Genomic DNA, 17,693 nt, shown 5'->3' on the forward strand with positions numbered 1-17,693 from the left:
AGTATTCTTGGTTGATTTGCTGCCATCAAATTATTGGCATTCTCAAACAGAGCCTTGGCAAGGGAAAAAAAGTTAATTCTAGTTTGACAAATCCAACAAGGAGATGTTTGCAGTTTGTTTAACGTGATACTGTCACCTAGTGGTGTTATAATCAATGTTGTGTCAACTAGTCAAGCCAACCTTTTTTTTTAAGGAAAGATTCGAACCATGTGCCTCTCGGATAGGTTAAAAAATATATTTTTTTATACAGTGAATTGCCTCTTATTCCCAAAGTTGATACAAAGTGATTTAATTTGTTTAGAACAGCATGATCAACAAACATGGCTTCACAATCTGCTCAGAATGGTTTTCAAAATCAAATACAATTTCAGTGGGGGGTAAGTAACAGATATGAAAAATCTCATTAATCTCTATGGGTCAGTTCACATGTGCTGTCAAACATACTGGGAGAGGGTTTGAGGGAAACCTGGTTCTGAGGAACAGACATGTCGCTGTTTGCAAATTCATTTTCTCCTCCATAAACATTCTGCCAATGTTGCAGCACATTTCACAATTGCAGCAAGTCACACCAAAGCTGATGGAAATATATCACTTGAGTGGTTATCCATACCATTTTTTGGTGACAAATATTACATTGCTGAGTTTTCCAGTTGTAGTAAACAAATGGTTGCATCGCTGTGATAGAAAAACAGGTTTAAATGATGTGATGATCACACTGGCTTTACTGGATTCCAATTCCCATCAATAAATCGGACTGTATAAAACAAAAAACATAAGCAGAATGTTTAGGGATGACCCCGGTGCATACAGTGTGATGTAACAAAAAAAAGCAGAATGAATTGGAATGCCATTCTTAAAAAAAAAAAAAAAAAAAATCAGTTATGAGGGATAGAAAAAAACACATGAAGCAGAACTCCTGCATATTTTAGTGACTACATCATCTGTGCATTTACAATGCCTGTCAGTAGTGTGAGCACGGAAGTAAAAATTTTTAAACAATTATTTAAAATATGCACACATACACGTGAAGCTGCCTTTCAGATAACAATTACATCTCACAAAAAAAACAGAGCTGAAAGACAGAACATTTTTTTTAAATAAATAAAGCTGTATATCAGATAAGGGCAGTATCGTCATACATACAGTTCAAATGTACATGAGTGCCGAATTTAAAGCACGACAAAGACCGAGAGAAACGAAAAGGACGACGGACTCGCGTTTACAAGATCTGCTGTAAACAGTAAATAAGACTGCAAAATAGAGCTAGAAAAAAAGCAGTAAAAAAATATTCTGAAGTTTTTTTTTTTTTTCTTAGCGGGATCGTTTTCCCTCTGCTAGTTGTTTTCTTTTGGAACATTTGCTTTACATTTGAAGAGAAAGGTAGAAAATATATTTATGTATATATGTTTGCTTTGGTCAAGGAAAAAAAAAATCTGTTTAAGTTCAAGTGATTTTATATATATATATGCTCATGTTAAAACTCCTGTAAGAGATTTGGGATGCTACCTTAGCAGCATTACTGACTGTGAAAAAATTATTTACATACATCACATTTTTTTTTTTTTGTCCATCATAGCAACTGCTACCATCACAATTAAGACTTTTTTTTTTTAAGTGCACAAGTAATGTCAAATGGCATCTTCAAAACCAAAAGAAATCCATTGTGGTTACTATTGCACAAATAACGTACACATTTTATGTGCTCAAAGGAATAAACACATCATGTCACGAGTATCAACTTTCAATACAGACACAGAAAGTCATGTATAAAAAGTTGGTCTTCTTTTGACGAGTTGACAGATTCAAAAATGTTGCAGGACTGTGAAGGTAGAGTGGATATAAAAAAAATATATACACACCCCTGTTTAAATGCTAGGCCTTTGTGATACTATATATAATAAATCTAGCTCATTTCAAAACTGTTTTGCCACCAGTTCCACAAGTTGCATAAGTGTACACACCCGCATATAACTGGATATGTGGCGATGTTCAGAATTAAAACAGAAATCAGCATGCACCAGCCTCTATTTAAAACACCTCTGATGACAACATTAGAGTAGTTCCTGTTTAAATTCCTGAAAAATATTTGGGGGAAAATGCTCAAAACCATCAGGCTTTTTACATTGCGATTTTTGAAATGATTTACCTTGGTGTCATTTTTCTATATCACAAAATCTGGCATTCGACCAGGGGTGTACAGACTTTTTATATCTACTGTATAAGCTATGGCGAACCAATTGAGGTTTCAAGTGTGGCGAGAAGAGGTATGAAAAAGTGGTGCATAAGCAAAACTAGAAGAGAGCTTTATCAGATTTGTGTGTGTTTATGTACACAATTATACATATTTAGGGATGGATTTAGGATCAGAAACATTTTTTCGCGGCTCAGTCCTGAAGCTGACTTTCCTCAGATGTCCACCTGATAGGAGGAGGAGGAGGAGACTGTCCACGTCTGGAGTACTTCAGCTGGAGCAGGTCGCCCACTTCATTCATGGCCTCCAATACCTGGCAACACATCAGAGGCAATCTTATCATTATCATAACTTAAAACAGTCAGTGAAAAATTCAAACTGATAAAAGCTGGGCGGACAGTAAAAATCACACCAAAACAGGCGTGAACTTTTAAAGTGACACCAGAGTGTCAACATGTCACGTCAGTGGCTCTCGAGCGAAGGTGAATAGAAGGCGAGTAGCAGAAAGCCACAAGACACCAGAAAACTCCCGCACTTCTTTCCACACTAAATGAATCGACATTGCAACACTCCAAAGCACCTGGAAACAATTTACCTTCCCCCGTGACCTTTTTTTTTTTCTCCCCCGATTCCATAACTCGAGAAACAGTAAGACCGGTTTTCCAAAGACGGAAAAAGCGGCTCGTCCGAGTGCTCTACAAAGACTTTGGGATGCCCTTTAAATGGACTTCTGCAAATGGTGTTGACATGCACAACAGTAAGATGAATGAAGTGCCTTTGGAGAGACACGGCAGCTCATATAAAAGCCTCACTGTAATACCCACAGACAACTTCCAAGTGCTATTAAAATAAAAGGGCAAACTGGGAGTCCTTATTATCCACCGGGCTCACTCAAACACACAAACGTCAATCCGCCGTGAACCAAGCGCAGTTAGTTGACTCAAAACAACAACACTTGAATGTGTTATTGTAATAGTGACAACATAAGGCAGCTAAACTGCTAATAAGTGTGTGTGTGTGTGTGTGGGGGGGGAGTTAAGCAAAACATGCTGGTGTTGTTATCACATCGTCGTGGGTGAGTGACTATTGCAACTTTGCGGATCCAAGTGGGCCGTAATGGAGGACTTACCGCATGGTTGTCAAACTCAAGGCCAGGGGGCCAGAAACGGCCGGCCACATAAAAGAAACGGCCCGCAAAGACAAAATTTGCATGAACTTCATGTGTCAATACTAACATTACAAATTGTCCACTTTAAAAAAACAAATAAAGTTATTGCTGGCAATTTTTATTATAATTAATCATTTAAAAATATTTGAAGTTTTTACTAGTCAAAACTAATTATCCATCAATTTGTTGTGTAGCATGTACTGTATATAATATACGGTGTTCGTTGACAGTCATAATGGCTCTCCAAAGGAAACAATGAGGAAAGGAAAAATGAGTTTGACACTCCTGACTTACCGTGTCGAGCATTTCTCTGGTGTGCGCGGCCGAAAGGCAGAAACGCGCTCGCGATTCGATGATGGGGGTCGCTGGAAAGCCGACGACCACTGTGCCGATGTTTCGCTTTAACATCTCTCGCCCGAACGCCCTAAAAAAACCCCAAAAGATTCCTCAACATATTTCTTCTATTATCTAATCTATGTTAGCAAATATGACCGGTATAGCTTAATTAGAAAGAGAAATTCAATCACTGACCCAATTTTGGCGGGCATGTAGAGCATCACGGGTACGACGGGTGAGTCGCTGTTGCCATAGATGATGACACCCATCTCACGAAGTTTCCTGCGGAAGTAGGTCACGTTCTCGGACAGCTGGCGGAGGCGGTCCGCACCTAGAGAGATGTGGGCAGAAGATTATTTTTCCAAATGGCACAACAAAAAGTTTTACCCCTCTGCTTTTACATTTATACAGAGAAATGTACATTATTTATTGATCCTATTATTAAGTATTTATACATGTATACAACCTCCACCATTAATGACGTATAAAGTCATTTTATTCTGCCGTCAAATTGCAGAACAAGTCCATTATCTGACCCCCCCAAAAAAAACTTCAGCATGCTTTTGAAGACAACCAGAATGAATCAAAATGGAGGTCAGTGGAGGTGAAGTTAAACAGGCATCAATCTTATCCTCTGTCTGATGCGCATCCAGTGTCCTCATGCCGTGCCTCCTGAGATAGCATCTTAGCCAAACAAATGGTACAATGTGCCAGCAGCAACATACATCCGTCTGACCGAGTCGGAAAAACATGCATAACATCAAAGAACCATGACAAACAACCAAGTCTGAAATTAGAACGTTTTTTGAAAAAACAAGAATAAAAGAACTCAATGCACTGCCGGTAAAACATTAAAACTCAGACAGTTGTCTTTAGCATTCTTTCACGTTCACATCTCACCCCCCCGCTTTTTTTTTTATACATGACTGATGTGATTTGATGTAGGAAACCATGAGCAGCTCTTTGTGCAAAGGAAACACTTAAGCTATCAAACAGCTCCAACTACATTCACGTCTGGATCTTCAAAAGGATGGAAACAGGTGACAGTGCTGCAACGTATCAGGTTGTCGTTGTAATTCTTCCACAATGAAAACTAACAGCAGCTCAACCAGTCTGGCTATCTTCAGAGCAGATGATGTTATGAAAGGCCAGGTCAACGTTCTGCCAGTGAAAAGGCTTCAGGTGTTTATTACCTCTGCCTAGCAAGCGGGCTGGAATATGTAAGAAACCAAAACAGCCATTTTCCATGACATGCTTCATTAAATACTTTCGATGCTCATCTAAATAAAACCAGCGATACATTTTCATTTCTCATTGCATACATATTTGTGTATGTAGATGCGTTCAACAGATCTATACCGATCACCAGGCTCTTTTGCGCCATGCTGCTTTGTACCCAGCATGAAGTCAAACATATGAAAACAATAAAAGAAGGCCCATTTTACTATACTAGCACCTCACAAAGTTACATCAGATTAACTTGTTATTGCCAAGAAAGTAGGGAACTACCCACTCGGCCCATTGCAGAAGCTTGAACCTATCTTTGATTAAATAGAATGCTTTTATTTTTATTTTACAACACACCAGCCGATTTTACCACTAACTTGTCTGTCTAAATGTTAATCAGAAAAAAAATATATATACATATATACTCTATTGTTTGCATTTGACATTTACATGAGACTGTGACAAGAGAAGCAGGACACATGTTGGGTTATACTGCCACCTCGTGGTCAAGTACGGCTACACAGTCACAGGTAAAGTGCTTGTGATTGGGCACATAATCATCACAATTGAAACAGATGCATTCTTTCATTTTGTGTGGGGGGGAACACCAGCAATGTAAGCAAGTTTAGAACCTACCCAGTGTGGTCCCATCTTCTCCCATGATGATTTTCATTGAGGTGATGATTTGCTGGGCTAGGGGTGGAGGCATGGAGGTGGCGTACAGGGCGCTGTGAGAGTGCTGTCGCAGGTAATCGATCAACTCCTAACATAGAAACATTGAAAGAACATAAACATCTTGAGTGGAATCAAACTACGCTTTGAAGCAAACAATTAGCATATTTTTTAAATTTAATTTAATTCATTTTAATTACCGTATTTTCCGCACAATAAGGCACACTGGATTAGAAGGCGCACCTTCAATGAATGGCCCATTTTAAAACTTTGTCCCATATATAAGATATATACATTTGGCCCGCGGGCCGGACTTTGGACACGCCTGCTGCAGTGGCTCAATATTGGTCCATACATAAGGCGAACCTGATTATAAGGCGGCTTTTGAGAAAATTGGAGGTCTTTAGGTGCGCCTTATAGTGTGGAAAATACGGTAATTAGAGTTAAAACAAAGGTCATTCAACTTTATAAATGCTTAATTTTTTTTTTTAACATTCTACACACACATGCAGTGAATACTTGGTCAAGCAAACCTTTTTCCCTCCGATGTAACCCCCGGCGCTGCCAAAGCTTTTCGTGAACGTTCCCATCATGACGTCCACGTCTGTGGGGTTGAGACCAAAGTAGTCCACCACTCCCTTGCCATTAGGACCCAAAGCCCCGATACTATGGGCCTCATCCAGGTACACGTAGGCCTTGTAGCGCTTCTTCAGGGCGATGACCTCTGGCAGACGCACAATGGAACCCTCCATACTTTGGGACAAGAAGGTGAAGGACAAATAAAAAATAAATAAAAAAAAGTTCTTTATCATTTGATTATGCTAAGCGCATAATCTATTTTAACAATCTGAGTGTTTGCCTTCGGTGCAAGTCAGACTCCATTAACATTGCATTAGTAAAAAAGGACATTGATTGAGTTGTACTGGTTGTTTGGCGAGGCTTAACGATCCCTTATGAGTCATGACTGATTGATTACCTTTACAGAAAATGCACTTTAAGGAGAGTGGGAACAATTAAAAACCGCTGTAGATTTTATGACAAGAAGAAATGTGGCTGAGCTCAGACAGCCAGTTTGATTGGTCGAAAAGTAGCAAATTACACACACGAGAGCTGAAATGTGTTACCTGTAAATGCCCTCCACCAAAATGAGAATTTTTCTCCAGGGCCGATGGGTCCTTGGCTGCCCGTGCACAATGGCGTCTCGCAAGAGTTTTTCAAGGCTTTGCATGTCTACAGCAAAGGCAAGAATATAGCTTAGCGCTAAAAAAAAATTTAAACCGCTCCAACAAATATGTTGCTATGGACGCTAAGGGGTGGAACCATGTTGAGGTCACCTACTGTTGTGTTTGAAGACCCGAATTGTTGAGCCGGAAAGACGGGCGCCCAGCACTAGTGATGCGTGATTGAGCTCGTCACTTAAGATGAGACAACCCTAGAACGAGACGATGGAAAAATGTCCAAATTGAGGTCAGAGGGGGTTAATCAAATATAATCAGGCACATTAACTGTATATCACCATATTGCAAAAAAAAAAAGCGGCTGAAATCAACAATATTTTGAAATATCCTGAAACAAGTGCGCCTTGGAACAGTCCGACCTGTTCAGTCCCCCCACTTAAAACAAGCAACAGGAACCCGTGTTATTTCCGATAAAGCAAATTATCATCTTGAGATTACAGTACAGGAACAATGCGGTTAGTCAGAAGTAATATCATGCCTGGTGGAGAACAAAAAGAAGGAAAAGTGTCAAATTCCATACCTTCCCGGTAAGCGCAGGAATGTTCATGGAATTTGTAGCGAAGCCCATACCGAACGTCATAGCTGATTCAACGCCAAGGAACCTGGCAACCAACTGCTCCAGCTCCTCGTGGATGTCAAGGTTCCCTAGAAAACATGTTTACATGATGCTTGTGCCAAAAATGTCATCCTTTTGGATTTTAGAGATATACATCGTGTTCCTCTGGTAGTTCTCTCACCTAATTCACAGCGAGTGCTGCCAACTCCCACGCCGTATTTTTGCGTGACTTCCAAGGCGGCGTCAGCACAAGCCCCCTTGTTCTCGGCAAATCCCAGATAATTGTACGAGCCCATGTTGATGACGCCTTTCACCACTTTGCCAGTGTGCCTGAAGAAGAGCGAGACAATGACGACTCCGGGACAAAGGACAACAACCCAGGGTCAGGGTAAAATAATTAACTTTAACATGTGGCTCGCGGTAGCTGTGTAAACATTTCCTGTTAGGTGTTGTTTAAATGCCTCAGTCATCCAGGAGCGGGATATTGCGCAATCGTTTATCGCAAGGAAATTCAGTTTTGGCACGGCAAGGCATATTTGACTCATTCCGATCTTGATAAATACAGTAGAGAACGTCAACACATCCTTTTGAAACATTTGATGGTTCTGAAATAGAACCAATAAGCTCTCTTAACAAGGAAAATTGTTTAGTCAAGACTTGTAAGCCCAAAATCTGGCGTCCAATCATCTTTAATATATATATTTTTTAGCATTGAGACAAGAAATATTTTGCTCCATTTGTATCAACTTACTGGAAAGTCCAGTTGTAATCAGGAGAAACTCGCTCCACCAGGTCCATCTTTGCCCCGGGAACACTACAGATGGGTCGGTTCCAGTTATCTCGTATCCTCATGTACAAGTTCCTGGTGTAAAAGTTCTCAAAGTCTTGATAGAGTGGGACAAAGTCCTAGAAAGGAAAAGACAATCGTGAGGCTATGCAAAAAAAAAAAAAAAAAACAGCACTTGAAGGACTTTTTATTTTTTTAATTGTTTACCAACCTTTTGCTCTTCTCGCTCTCGGGCCATGGTGCATTTCCCGATGTTCCAGTGGCGGAGAAAATCACGGAGGTAGCCAAAGATGGTGAGGATGCCGTAGCCCACGTAGGTAAGCACGGCCACCAGTAGAGGAGTCTGTTCGAACGATTCCACAAAGGGCCTCTTGTACAGGCTCGAGTTGTGTGTGCCATGTTGGTTCTAGGAGGGGGGACACAAAACAAGCATTCTTATTATTACAACTTCCGTTTCTTGAGGCGCAATTTTAAAAAGTGGTAGAGTCGGTTGGTTGTCACGCCATTGTGGGTTTGTGTTGGAAATTTGAAATGCTCATGCCTACTTGTGGTTTCCCTGTAACGCATCGATAGCATGCATGAGCATTTCAAAATAAAAGACTTTTGAACCATAGTTTGCTTCCATTACAAAACCCAGATTTATACATAGGTTTGATATGGAGACATCAAAACATTCAAATATTTACATTCCAAGTATGACTGAGTATGAAAAGAACCTAACAAGAACCTAAGAAAACTTTGAAGTGGGCCAGCATCAATTGGGCCCATAGAGTGTAGCAGCTTAGCAGCTCCTCATGTGATCAGTCATGCTTTTCTCCAAGAAACACCTCAGAGCGCTGCAGAGAGTGAGCATTTAAAACCAGTCGGACGTGACCTTCCCTCGACGGAGGATGCAGAAAAATGACTGTTGCATATTGATGCAAAGCAATTTCCAAAAGGCACCTAATGTTATCGCTTGTGAGGGTAAACAAACACAAATCTACAGAGTATGGAATGTAAACCTCAATAAAAAAGGAGCCAATAGGAGACAACGACATACAACACCAGGAAATGATTACAAAACATGTATGCATGCCAAACCTCCACTACTAAACTATGTTTTCGATTTCACGGTGGAAGTGACCACACCCTTGACAGCGGAGACATTCCTTCCCGTTTAAGAGTCATGTGGAAGCAGGCTTGCTTTGCTCTCCATTAACAACTCCGAACAACAGGCCCTGGTCGTCGTCTTCTCATTAGCCAAGGTAAACAGAGACCAGTCTGACTCCACAAAGACACTCGCAGGACAGAAAAAAAATAGCTGAGTGTAATATTACAAAGAGCTGAACAATAACATTCAGGTGGCTTGGGACATTTTTGCAAAACAAGAACATTTAATTGTCCCTCATTGTATTAAGATCTATCTATTTAACTGCTAAAAAGTGAAAATATTAACTAGATCAATTAGAAAAAATTAGATAGCTGAACAGAACATGATAGTATAGAACAGCCAAATTTATGTTTACATCCGTAATGTGTTGACATAAAAAATAATGGGAATCAAATATTTTTCAGTCATTGATGAATGCAAGACTGGTGGTTAAAAATAAGTGCCAGAAATGACAATATCGAATTATATTAGTTACGGTCATGAAAAATTCGACCAAGCCAAGTTTGTATAACTACCGCATCAGCAACCACATTACGTCACGCATGCCAATAATTTGATATGGACGCAACTCAAAATAATTGAAAAAAAAAAAAACCCATTACGATCAGTGTTTGTTAGTTTTAGCAAATTCATCAGATCACTTCGAGGATCTCGTTTGTTTTGGTAAATTCAACAGAGCGTAGCAAGGATCTTTTCGCTTGTGTTGACGTGAACGAAAACATTAACTTGATCTAATCTTCTCATGCTAAAAATAAATGATGTCTTGTTCGTATAGTTGACATATTGACATCCTGGGTATGATTAATAAAAAAACTATTTATAAACATCGCGCTGTAGTGTCATCTTATCAACCAAGAAATTAACTCAGCAATTCACAATATAAGAATATGCAAAAAGATAGATCATGCATATATTTTGAAATAGTTTGGGATCGCCTTCCACGGAACGGTTGACGACCGGGCGGGCCTCACCTTCTCCCCGGGGCGACGATACTTCTGCTGCTGTTGAAACAGGCAGTGGTTCTTCACGAAGCCATTTTTGCTGGCTTTCTGACCACTCGAAGTCCGACGACAAGCATCTCCGTTGACTAGCTTGTTGGCAGAGCTTTCCGTCATATTTTTCGGCTCAACGCAGCGGAAGATATCACAAATTGAAGTAGCCCAACTTGGGTGCGGATAATCGGGAAGTCATGTATGAACTCGGAGAAACGTTCGCTTCTACGCCCACTGCGCTGCGTCTGCACCAGCACGCCGGAAGTACACGCCCCTGACGGGCGGTCATTCGCCAGTGCGCTTGGTCGCCTCCAAAGATCGTCTATGAAAAACAAGAGCCCACCGAATAAAATACTATCACTACTTTTAGTGGGGTGTCACGCAAATCATGGCAAATGTTACGATATAGATATTTCTGATTATTTTAAATATAAACATTAACATTATGAGTCACACTTAACATGGGATTTTTTTTCAACCAACACTCGAAGAAAAACAGAGTAAGTCGTCTAACTACATTTTTTTATCTTGGTCATACGTCAAACGTCTCCTGCGTGGGTCGTCCTTAAGCTCCTCCCATGGAAACGACCCATAATAACCTTTGTTCAGGCGTCAGCCGAATTCTCCCGATGACATAATTTTTTTTACCGGAGCCGGACAGTTAGAACAAACAAGGTCAAGACAATCTCTCGTGTCATTGGAAGTTGTGAAGAAATTTATATAAATTTATATAATATTTAGGTTGCGTTAATACCCATATAAAATCAAATGTTTAATTAATTTCAATCCATTGAGTAAATTAATAATCCATGAAGAATATTAGTTCACTATATTTTCTTTTTTTTGCAGAAATGTTGTACAAATTTAAAGTTACATATCCCTGCCCCTAGAGGGCACTATTGGACCACAGACAATAAAGGTATCTTCACTTTACGTGCAGGGTTTATGCTGCTGCTATAAGGTTACTGTTCAGTTAGGAAGCATTGATGTGCAGCCGGTTGATTTAAAGTTCATGATTAAGCCTTCGATGATAACATCAGATGATTTGATTCTTGAATCAATTTCCCGGCCTTTGCTTTTTTGTTTCCTCTCAAGGTCCTAACCTTGAGTGGCAAATAATGAAACATCAGTCCTTAAAACGCTTGCCAGAACACAGAGGAGCACTTAAGCTGTCCATTCCAAACTAGATCAAGGTGATAAGAAAGTAGCTTTAATAGGATCACCGTTAGGGTTAGATAGAGAGTGGATCAGCGTTCATTGATGCAGCCAATGCACTTTCACAGTTCAAAAATAAACCATGCAGTATAACTATTGTGTATGAAAACTGTGTAGACTTCAAATCAATGAATAATCCTGATATCTGGAGAGGACGCTCTCAATGGTGCCACGGTAGAATGTAGTCATGACGGCCGGAGGAGCACTTGCGGAGTTTCCGCAGGAAGTACAGGTGGCGCTGAGCTTTCTTTGCCAGTGATGCGGTGTTGGTGGACCAGAAGAGATCCTCACTGATGTGCACCCCCAGGAATCTGGTGCTCCTCACTCTCTCCACCACAGCACCGATGGTCAGCGGCAGGTGTTATGAACAAAAACCACATGATTGAGGCCCTGACATAACCATTTTCTAAAGTCCCAAGTTTTAAATCACATGAGCATAAATGTTCCAAACACCGTGTTGCACTCTATCTACCGGATTTTCCGGACTATAAGGCTAAAAATCAAAAATTTTCTCAAAAGCCAACAGTGCCTTATATATGGACCAAATTCCTAAATTTAAACTGGGCCGAAACATTGTGTCATGAAATCAATCATAAGTGGCCCGCTGAAGACTATGAATCATGAATCAAAAAGACTATGGATCATTATTTTGTGATTATAAAGTAATTTGTTGCGTCTGAAGTTGAAATAAAAAAGATAAAATGGAGAATGATTTGATTTGGATTAAAAATCTGACGTGATGCATTAATGTGCGCCTTATAGTCTGGTGCACCTTATATAAGGACAAAGTTTTAAAATGGGCCATTCATTGAAGGTGCGCCTTATAGTCCAGTGCGCCTTACAGTGCGGAAAATACGGTACTCTTACTTCTGCATTCCAGTTAGCGTCCTAACTCAATCAAATGCAGAGCAATCTATCCAACGTTCAAGTCAAAGCTCTTTGCTCGAATAAAGATGACTTCCTGTCACTGCAAATCCCAAAGTGGTTGCTGCGCACTCCCAACTCCAGTTGGTTAAGGCTCCACATTGCTGCTGTTCTCCCAGCAGGCTTCATTCTGACTGACACAACCATTAGAAACGGTTACGCTTGTCTTGGTCTTCACTCCATAATAGATTATCCAGCAAGAGAGACACCGAGGCGGGCAGGTCGCACTGAGTGACAGACAGACCATTTTCCGAAGAGCAGTAGACTCTAACTCTTGACTGCCGGAATAATGATGAGTGAAGCCCTGGCCTGAATACGCGTAGACGAGGAACTAATGATGAAGAAGGCATAGAGGGAGCTGCAGGTTCTTGCGATGATGAATGTCACCAACACACTGGCTATGTACACTTTACCCTCACAAGAAATTACAGATGTATTTTTTTTAGCTGACAAAATAAGTTAGTTGAGGGATTGAACAGGGAAACATGCACCATTGCTTTTCCCTAATGTGGCTTAGCTGCTGGTGTATTTAAACATTCACTTAAATGTATTTAGGGAAATAGCTAATTAAAAAAACGATTTGGCAAAGACAATGTATTGAAAATCCCCCAAGTAAACACAATGTAACTGCATTTAATTAAAAAAATAAAGGAGTGTGCTTCTGTTTGCAGTCTTTTAATACAAAAGGTCATAAGGTCAGCTGCCGCTCTCAACTTTTGCACCATTTATCAGCCAACTTATTGCTTTTCTCTGCAAGAAGGAAGGGGAAATATCTCAAGAGACATCACAAAAAAAACTAAGCTATCCAGAGTACAGCTGTGCTACAACGCAATATTGTTTATTATTTCTGGGCTTGTTTCCAGATAAACAGCGATCTATCACACCTTCTATCTGCAACCTGAGGATTCCATTGTGGCCCGACACAATATGTCCACAGCTGAACAAAAGCAATGCCAGAGAACCAATTTCCTCTTGGCGTCATGAATGAGCATCCCATTCATCAAATCATAAAGGCAGACAAGAGCTGAGTGGAAAGACATTATAAAGCACTAACCACACGAAGACAGGCTGGAGGGACTGCAGCTTTTTTTTTTTGTTTTTGTCAGAGAAGTTTTCTTGGCCTTCCCAGCAGAAAAGCGAAATGGAAGTAATGTGTACCTACACTTCTGTGCACAAGCCCCATTCCGAGTTATAAGAGGGTGTGCACACTTTTGCAATTTTCAGATATTCACATAAATTCATTTAAAAGAGCATTATGCTAAGAGTTGTATTACACAAACAGGAAAAAAATAACTAAGGAACTTTGCCGTACCAAAACATCCACACCCTTCACACACTAAAGGAAATTTATTCAATACTTGTACAAGGATGACAAGGATATTTTTTTTTTTCAAGATCAGTGTCCATACCTGCCACCACATATAGGCAAACGGTAACAACACCTAAATGGGCATCTTAAATATTATAGAACTGACCCCAAAAAGTATTTTTGGTATGTGTGTGAAATCAAAACTAACTGAAATCTATACACTTCCGGGACAGAAGTTCCCATGTTACCTTATTGGTCGCACTGTACACATATGGGTGGGGGAAAAAAAAAAAAAAAAAAAAGGATTATAAATGTTTTTTTTTTTTTTTACACTAGTTGCGGGGGAAAAAAAGAGACAACTCCCTCTAGACATTTGAGTGGAATAAAACACCTGTGATGAACAAAGTGTGTAGACAAAAGAACATGATGACCACAGGCCTTCACTCCTTTCTGCGCTTCTTGTCGTGGTAATCGTCCTTGGAGCGGCTGCTGGTGGACGCTCTCTTGGAGCCGCCGTGCTGCTTGGCTTCTTCCAAGAATTTGTCCAGACCGAAAGGGTCTTCTTCAAACTGGACAGGACCCTCGCGCCTCTGCCCGTGATCGGCACCCGAGAACTCCTTGTCGGGCACGAACCTGAAAGAAGGAAGCGCGATTCGATTCGTGCTTGATTCGACTGAAATTCTCTTAGCATCCACGATCCGACTCGACATTTCAGCAAGTTGAATGTACTTTGAACACACGCGTCTCCCCCAATACCTGTTGTTTTGCATGAGTGTGTCAAAGTCATCAGCGTAGGCGTCCTTGTCGATGGCTTTGCTGGGTCGGTAGATGTTGGAGGCCATGTCTCTGCCGCCGCGGAAAGGCTTGTCGTACACGTTGTACGTCTCGTCCTCGCCGCCGGCAAAGCCGCTATCCATTCCCTGGGAGGACAAAATGGGATGGGAAAGGTAGTTATTACTTTTTCTTCCACTTTCAGGATGTATTGTCAAAGCTTTTCACGTGTGTGAGATCAACACAGAAGCCACCCTGCAATGTAGTGAACCGTTTTTCTTTTTTGAAGTACTACACTCACTTTACTCTGGTTGAAAAGTCGCTGGTCATACTGGGCCTCGCTGCTGCTGGTGCGAGGGTTGGGCACACCCAGAGCGATGAGCTCACTAATGTCTCTGTCTTGGTCCCTCTGCAGTTTGGATCTGAAAGGGGAGGTGGAAAAAAAAAATTGTATGACTTGGACATGAATTTGTGATGACGTGTGAAATCCAGACTTCCAATATGAAAAGAGGAGGGTTGAGTGTGTCCAGCACCTCTTGTCAGGAGCTGCCCTGGAAATGTTTCTGTCGTGCTGTCTCTCTTTCCTTCTGTCATGGCGGATCTCGTCACGCTCCCTTGCCTCTCCGTCCTCGCCGCCTTGATTCGACATGGGAGAGGAAACAGAAAATGGTGTGGAAAAAAAACAAGGATTTGTGACATGTTTTAACAACTGCAGAACCCAAATCCAGTCAAGCAACTTGTTTGGTCGCATCTCACCTTTGTCCCCATGACTTTTAATTCCCGCCCTGCGATCTCGGGCCATTTGGGCTAACTCCCTGAGTTTCTCTTCTTTCTTTTCTTTCTCCTTCTGGGCCATCTTCTTTTCCACCTGGGCTCTCATCTCCACCGCCTCTCTGGCCTATAGACACAACCAAAATTTCAAACTTCAGAGACCATAATAATGAAAATTGAAAAACATGGTGGTTGAGTAGGACAACACACAACGGATTTATTTATTCTGAGTAAATGCTTCCCAAGCATTAACTTAAAGAGCTTTGCGTAAGATTACCTTTCTATCAGCGATGTAGAGGGCCTCAGCCAGCTTGGCAAAGTTTTCATTGATGTGAACTGTTTGCAGCCCCCTGCCATCCGCTGCCAGACGCTTGTCTAGAGGGATGGTGTAACCCTGGAAAAAAAAAAGGCAGAGGGTCATATTTATTCACAGACATAACTTAGGTGCTAAATTACCTTAGCGTTCTTCCAGTTGGAGATGCATGGAGGAATCTTCCACTCCTGCTGTTCTTTCACCGTCATCTAAAACCAAGAGGAGGAAAGAAAGAAACAACTTCATTGTATGCAATCTCAAATATGCAATTCCAATAATAATACCTTTCTACTCGGAGAATGCATGACTGGAGCTGGTGGTGACGGTGGTCCACGAGGGATCTTCTTATTGATCCTGCAACACATTTAATCTGAATTCAATTCTCTTAAGGTGAAGCAGATTATTCAAAAGCAGTTATGACAGATCATGTATAATATATAAAACGACGGACATGCTTACTTAAAACGTGGTGGTTCCATGGGGTCTCTCTGCATTTCCACCATGCGGATGACTCTTTGTTTGGCTCCAGAGTTGAAAGCCACTCCCTGCTGGGATGGGGTGTACCTGATAGACAGACAGAAGACTTTACTGTAGATAGTAGAAGATTTATTATTTACAGCATTGTTAAAATTTTAGACTCCAATGACTGGGGCGGTGAGAAATGTTTTGATACCTGATGTACTGTGCTGGGGCCTGCTTGTCTGCTGCTCGCACAGGCATGGCAGCAGCAATCTTTTGAGATACCTGCTTGCTGAGGGCAGCACGAGTCTTCTCAGTCAGCTAAAAGAAAAACACACAAAGGACACTTTCGTCAGTCTCATTATGCCTGACAAATGGCGAAACACCACACTTTACCTCTTCAACAGCTTCCTCATCAGGCTTCTGCAATTCTGGGGTGTCTTCATTCATAACTTCTTTTGGAAGTAGATCTGTGTACCTACTGAAGATCACCTACAATAATGAAAAGGCACAAAATTACCATAAATACATTGTGTCTTACTGAAAGCCAATCTTTGTGGATTTATTTTTGATTGTATATTTGTAAAAATTGAGTGTTATAACTGCAAACCTTGTCTTTTTGTCCTTGTCTCGCAATAGCATCATATTTAACTTTTCCCTCTGCATCCACCTGCATGGTCAGAGCATTGTTGGTTTTCTTTTGCCGACCCATCTCCAGAGGAAACTGTGCCACATGGATCTCTGGAAAAGCTCCCCCATCTCCAAAGTCCTACAGAAGTGTAATAATTTGCAAATATGATTTAAACCATATACATTCATTTATAAGCACCAGGCAAGCATTTTGACATCAATTGTTAGGGTGTGCAAAAGCAAACTGAGCTCCCACAAAAAAAGTATATTCACAGACGTGGGTGGGTAATCTTAGTTCACTTTAAACAACCCATACATGCGTACTTCTAATTTAAAATATTGATTCTTACCTCGGGAGTGCGAGGTATCCATCCACCTCTGTGTCCATAAGGTGGCGGTTCCCTTCGGGAAGCGACCAAGGCAGTAGAGAACGACTTCTGGGCGCGAACTCTGTCCTCTGCTTCCAGCTGATCTTGTGACAGCTGGGTCGGCACCGGTAAAAAGCTATACACAAAATGATCCGAGTTAGTTGGATCACGTGCTAAAAAAACGTAGTTTATCTATGAACTAGTAGCAAACATAACACGTCGGTAAAACAGTGGCCTGCTATGCTAACATTAGCTTCGCGATTGAAACAGCACAACAGCTCATGGTGGTCACCAACGACGAATCAGATCACTTGAAAATATTCCACGCGCTACATTAATTTGATACCGCACATGTAAATTCTATTCTGCTCAAAATATCATCAATTAAGTACACAAAAAGCTTTTGACGCGACGCTTACCTCGTTAGAGACATCTTGCTCTTGTCTTTCTGAGCCACCTACTTCCGCTTCCTTCTTCGTTGGCAACTAGCACACATCCAATTGCAGTACTGACACCTGCTGGTTAAAGATAGCAACTACTCCTTGTTTCATGTTCCTTCATGACATATTCCTCTCTACCACGTGCAGAATTCATGAACCTTTGGAATTAACATGGC

General features: G+C 41.0%; 2 protein-coding genes across 3 annotated transcripts; both read right to left on the bottom strand.

Moving 5' to 3' along the window:
- Window positions 1–273: 273 nt before the first annotated feature.
- On the bottom strand, window positions 274–10,571 carry sptlc2b (serine palmitoyltransferase, long chain base subunit 2b). The gene is made up of 12 exons (XM_049757156.2): window positions 10,297–10,571; window positions 8,387–8,581; window positions 8,140–8,294; window positions 7,570–7,718; window positions 7,353–7,477; window positions 6,933–7,026; window positions 6,719–6,824; window positions 6,128–6,347; window positions 5,559–5,685; window positions 3,891–4,026; window positions 3,654–3,783; window positions 274–2,504 (listed from the first exon to the last, which is right to left on the bottom strand). Exons 1-12 carry the CDS (start codon window positions 10,438–10,440, stop codon window positions 2,385–2,387), a joined length of 1,701 nt encoding a protein of 566 aa, XP_049613113.1. The 5' UTR covers window positions 10,441–10,571; the 3' UTR covers window positions 274–2,384.
- Window positions 10,572–13,784: 3,213 nt separating this feature from the next.
- snw1 (SNW domain containing 1) lies at window positions 13,785–17,593 on the bottom strand. Of its 2 annotated transcripts, none has more exons than XM_068649265.1 (14): window positions 17,497–17,593; window positions 17,060–17,213; window positions 16,690–16,848; window positions 16,476–16,571; window positions 16,294–16,400; window positions 16,080–16,184; window positions 15,905–15,974; window positions 15,764–15,829; window positions 15,585–15,701; window positions 15,293–15,434; window positions 15,070–15,172; window positions 14,838–14,958; window positions 14,495–14,685; window positions 13,785–14,448 (listed from the first exon to the last, which is right to left on the bottom strand). In XM_068649265.1, exons 1-14 carry the CDS (start codon window positions 17,508–17,510, stop codon window positions 14,010–14,012), a joined length of 1,884 nt encoding a protein of 627 aa, XP_068505366.1. In that variant the 5' UTR covers window positions 17,511–17,593; the 3' UTR covers window positions 13,785–14,009. The 2 variants fall into 2 exon arrangements, with proteins under 2 accessions (XP_068505366.1, XP_049613114.1); XM_049757157.2 differs by having other exon boundaries at window positions 14,051–14,398; window positions 14,522–14,685.
- Window positions 17,594–17,693: the final 100 nt, after the last annotated feature.

Source organism: Syngnathus scovelli, chromosome 20 (genome assembly GCF_024217435.2).
Source record: "Syngnathus scovelli strain Florida chromosome 20, RoL_Ssco_1.2, whole genome shotgun sequence".
Lineage (NCBI taxonomy): Eukaryota > Metazoa > Chordata > Actinopteri > Syngnathiformes > Syngnathidae > Syngnathus > Syngnathus scovelli.

What these genes read in the sequence shown, in the direction of transcription:
- sptlc2b (XM_049757156.2), bottom strand. Translation starts at nt 10,440, where the DNA reads ATGACGGAAAGCTCTGCCAACAAGCTAGTCAACGGAGATGCTTGTCGT. An exon ending in CAGCACTCGCTGTGAATTAG is followed by an intron (nt 7,478 to 7,569) that starts GTGAGAGAACTA and finishes CATGTTTTCTAG; the next exon opens with GGAACCTTGACATCCACGAG. An exon ending in CCAGAGAAATGCTCGACACG is followed by an intron (nt 2,505 to 3,653) that starts GTAAGTCAGGAG and finishes ATGTGTTGCCAG; the next exon opens with GTATTGGAGGCCATGAATGA.
- snw1 (XM_068649265.1), bottom strand. An exon ending in CCAACTGGAAGAACGCTAAG is followed by an intron (nt 15,702 to 15,763) that starts GTAATTTAGCAC and finishes TTTTTTTTCCAG; the next exon opens with GGTTACACCATCCCTCTAGA. An exon ending in GACTTTTCAACCAGAGTAAA is followed by an intron (nt 14,686 to 14,837) that starts GTGAGTGTAGTA and finishes TTGTCCTCCCAG; the next exon opens with GGAATGGATAGCGGCTTTGC.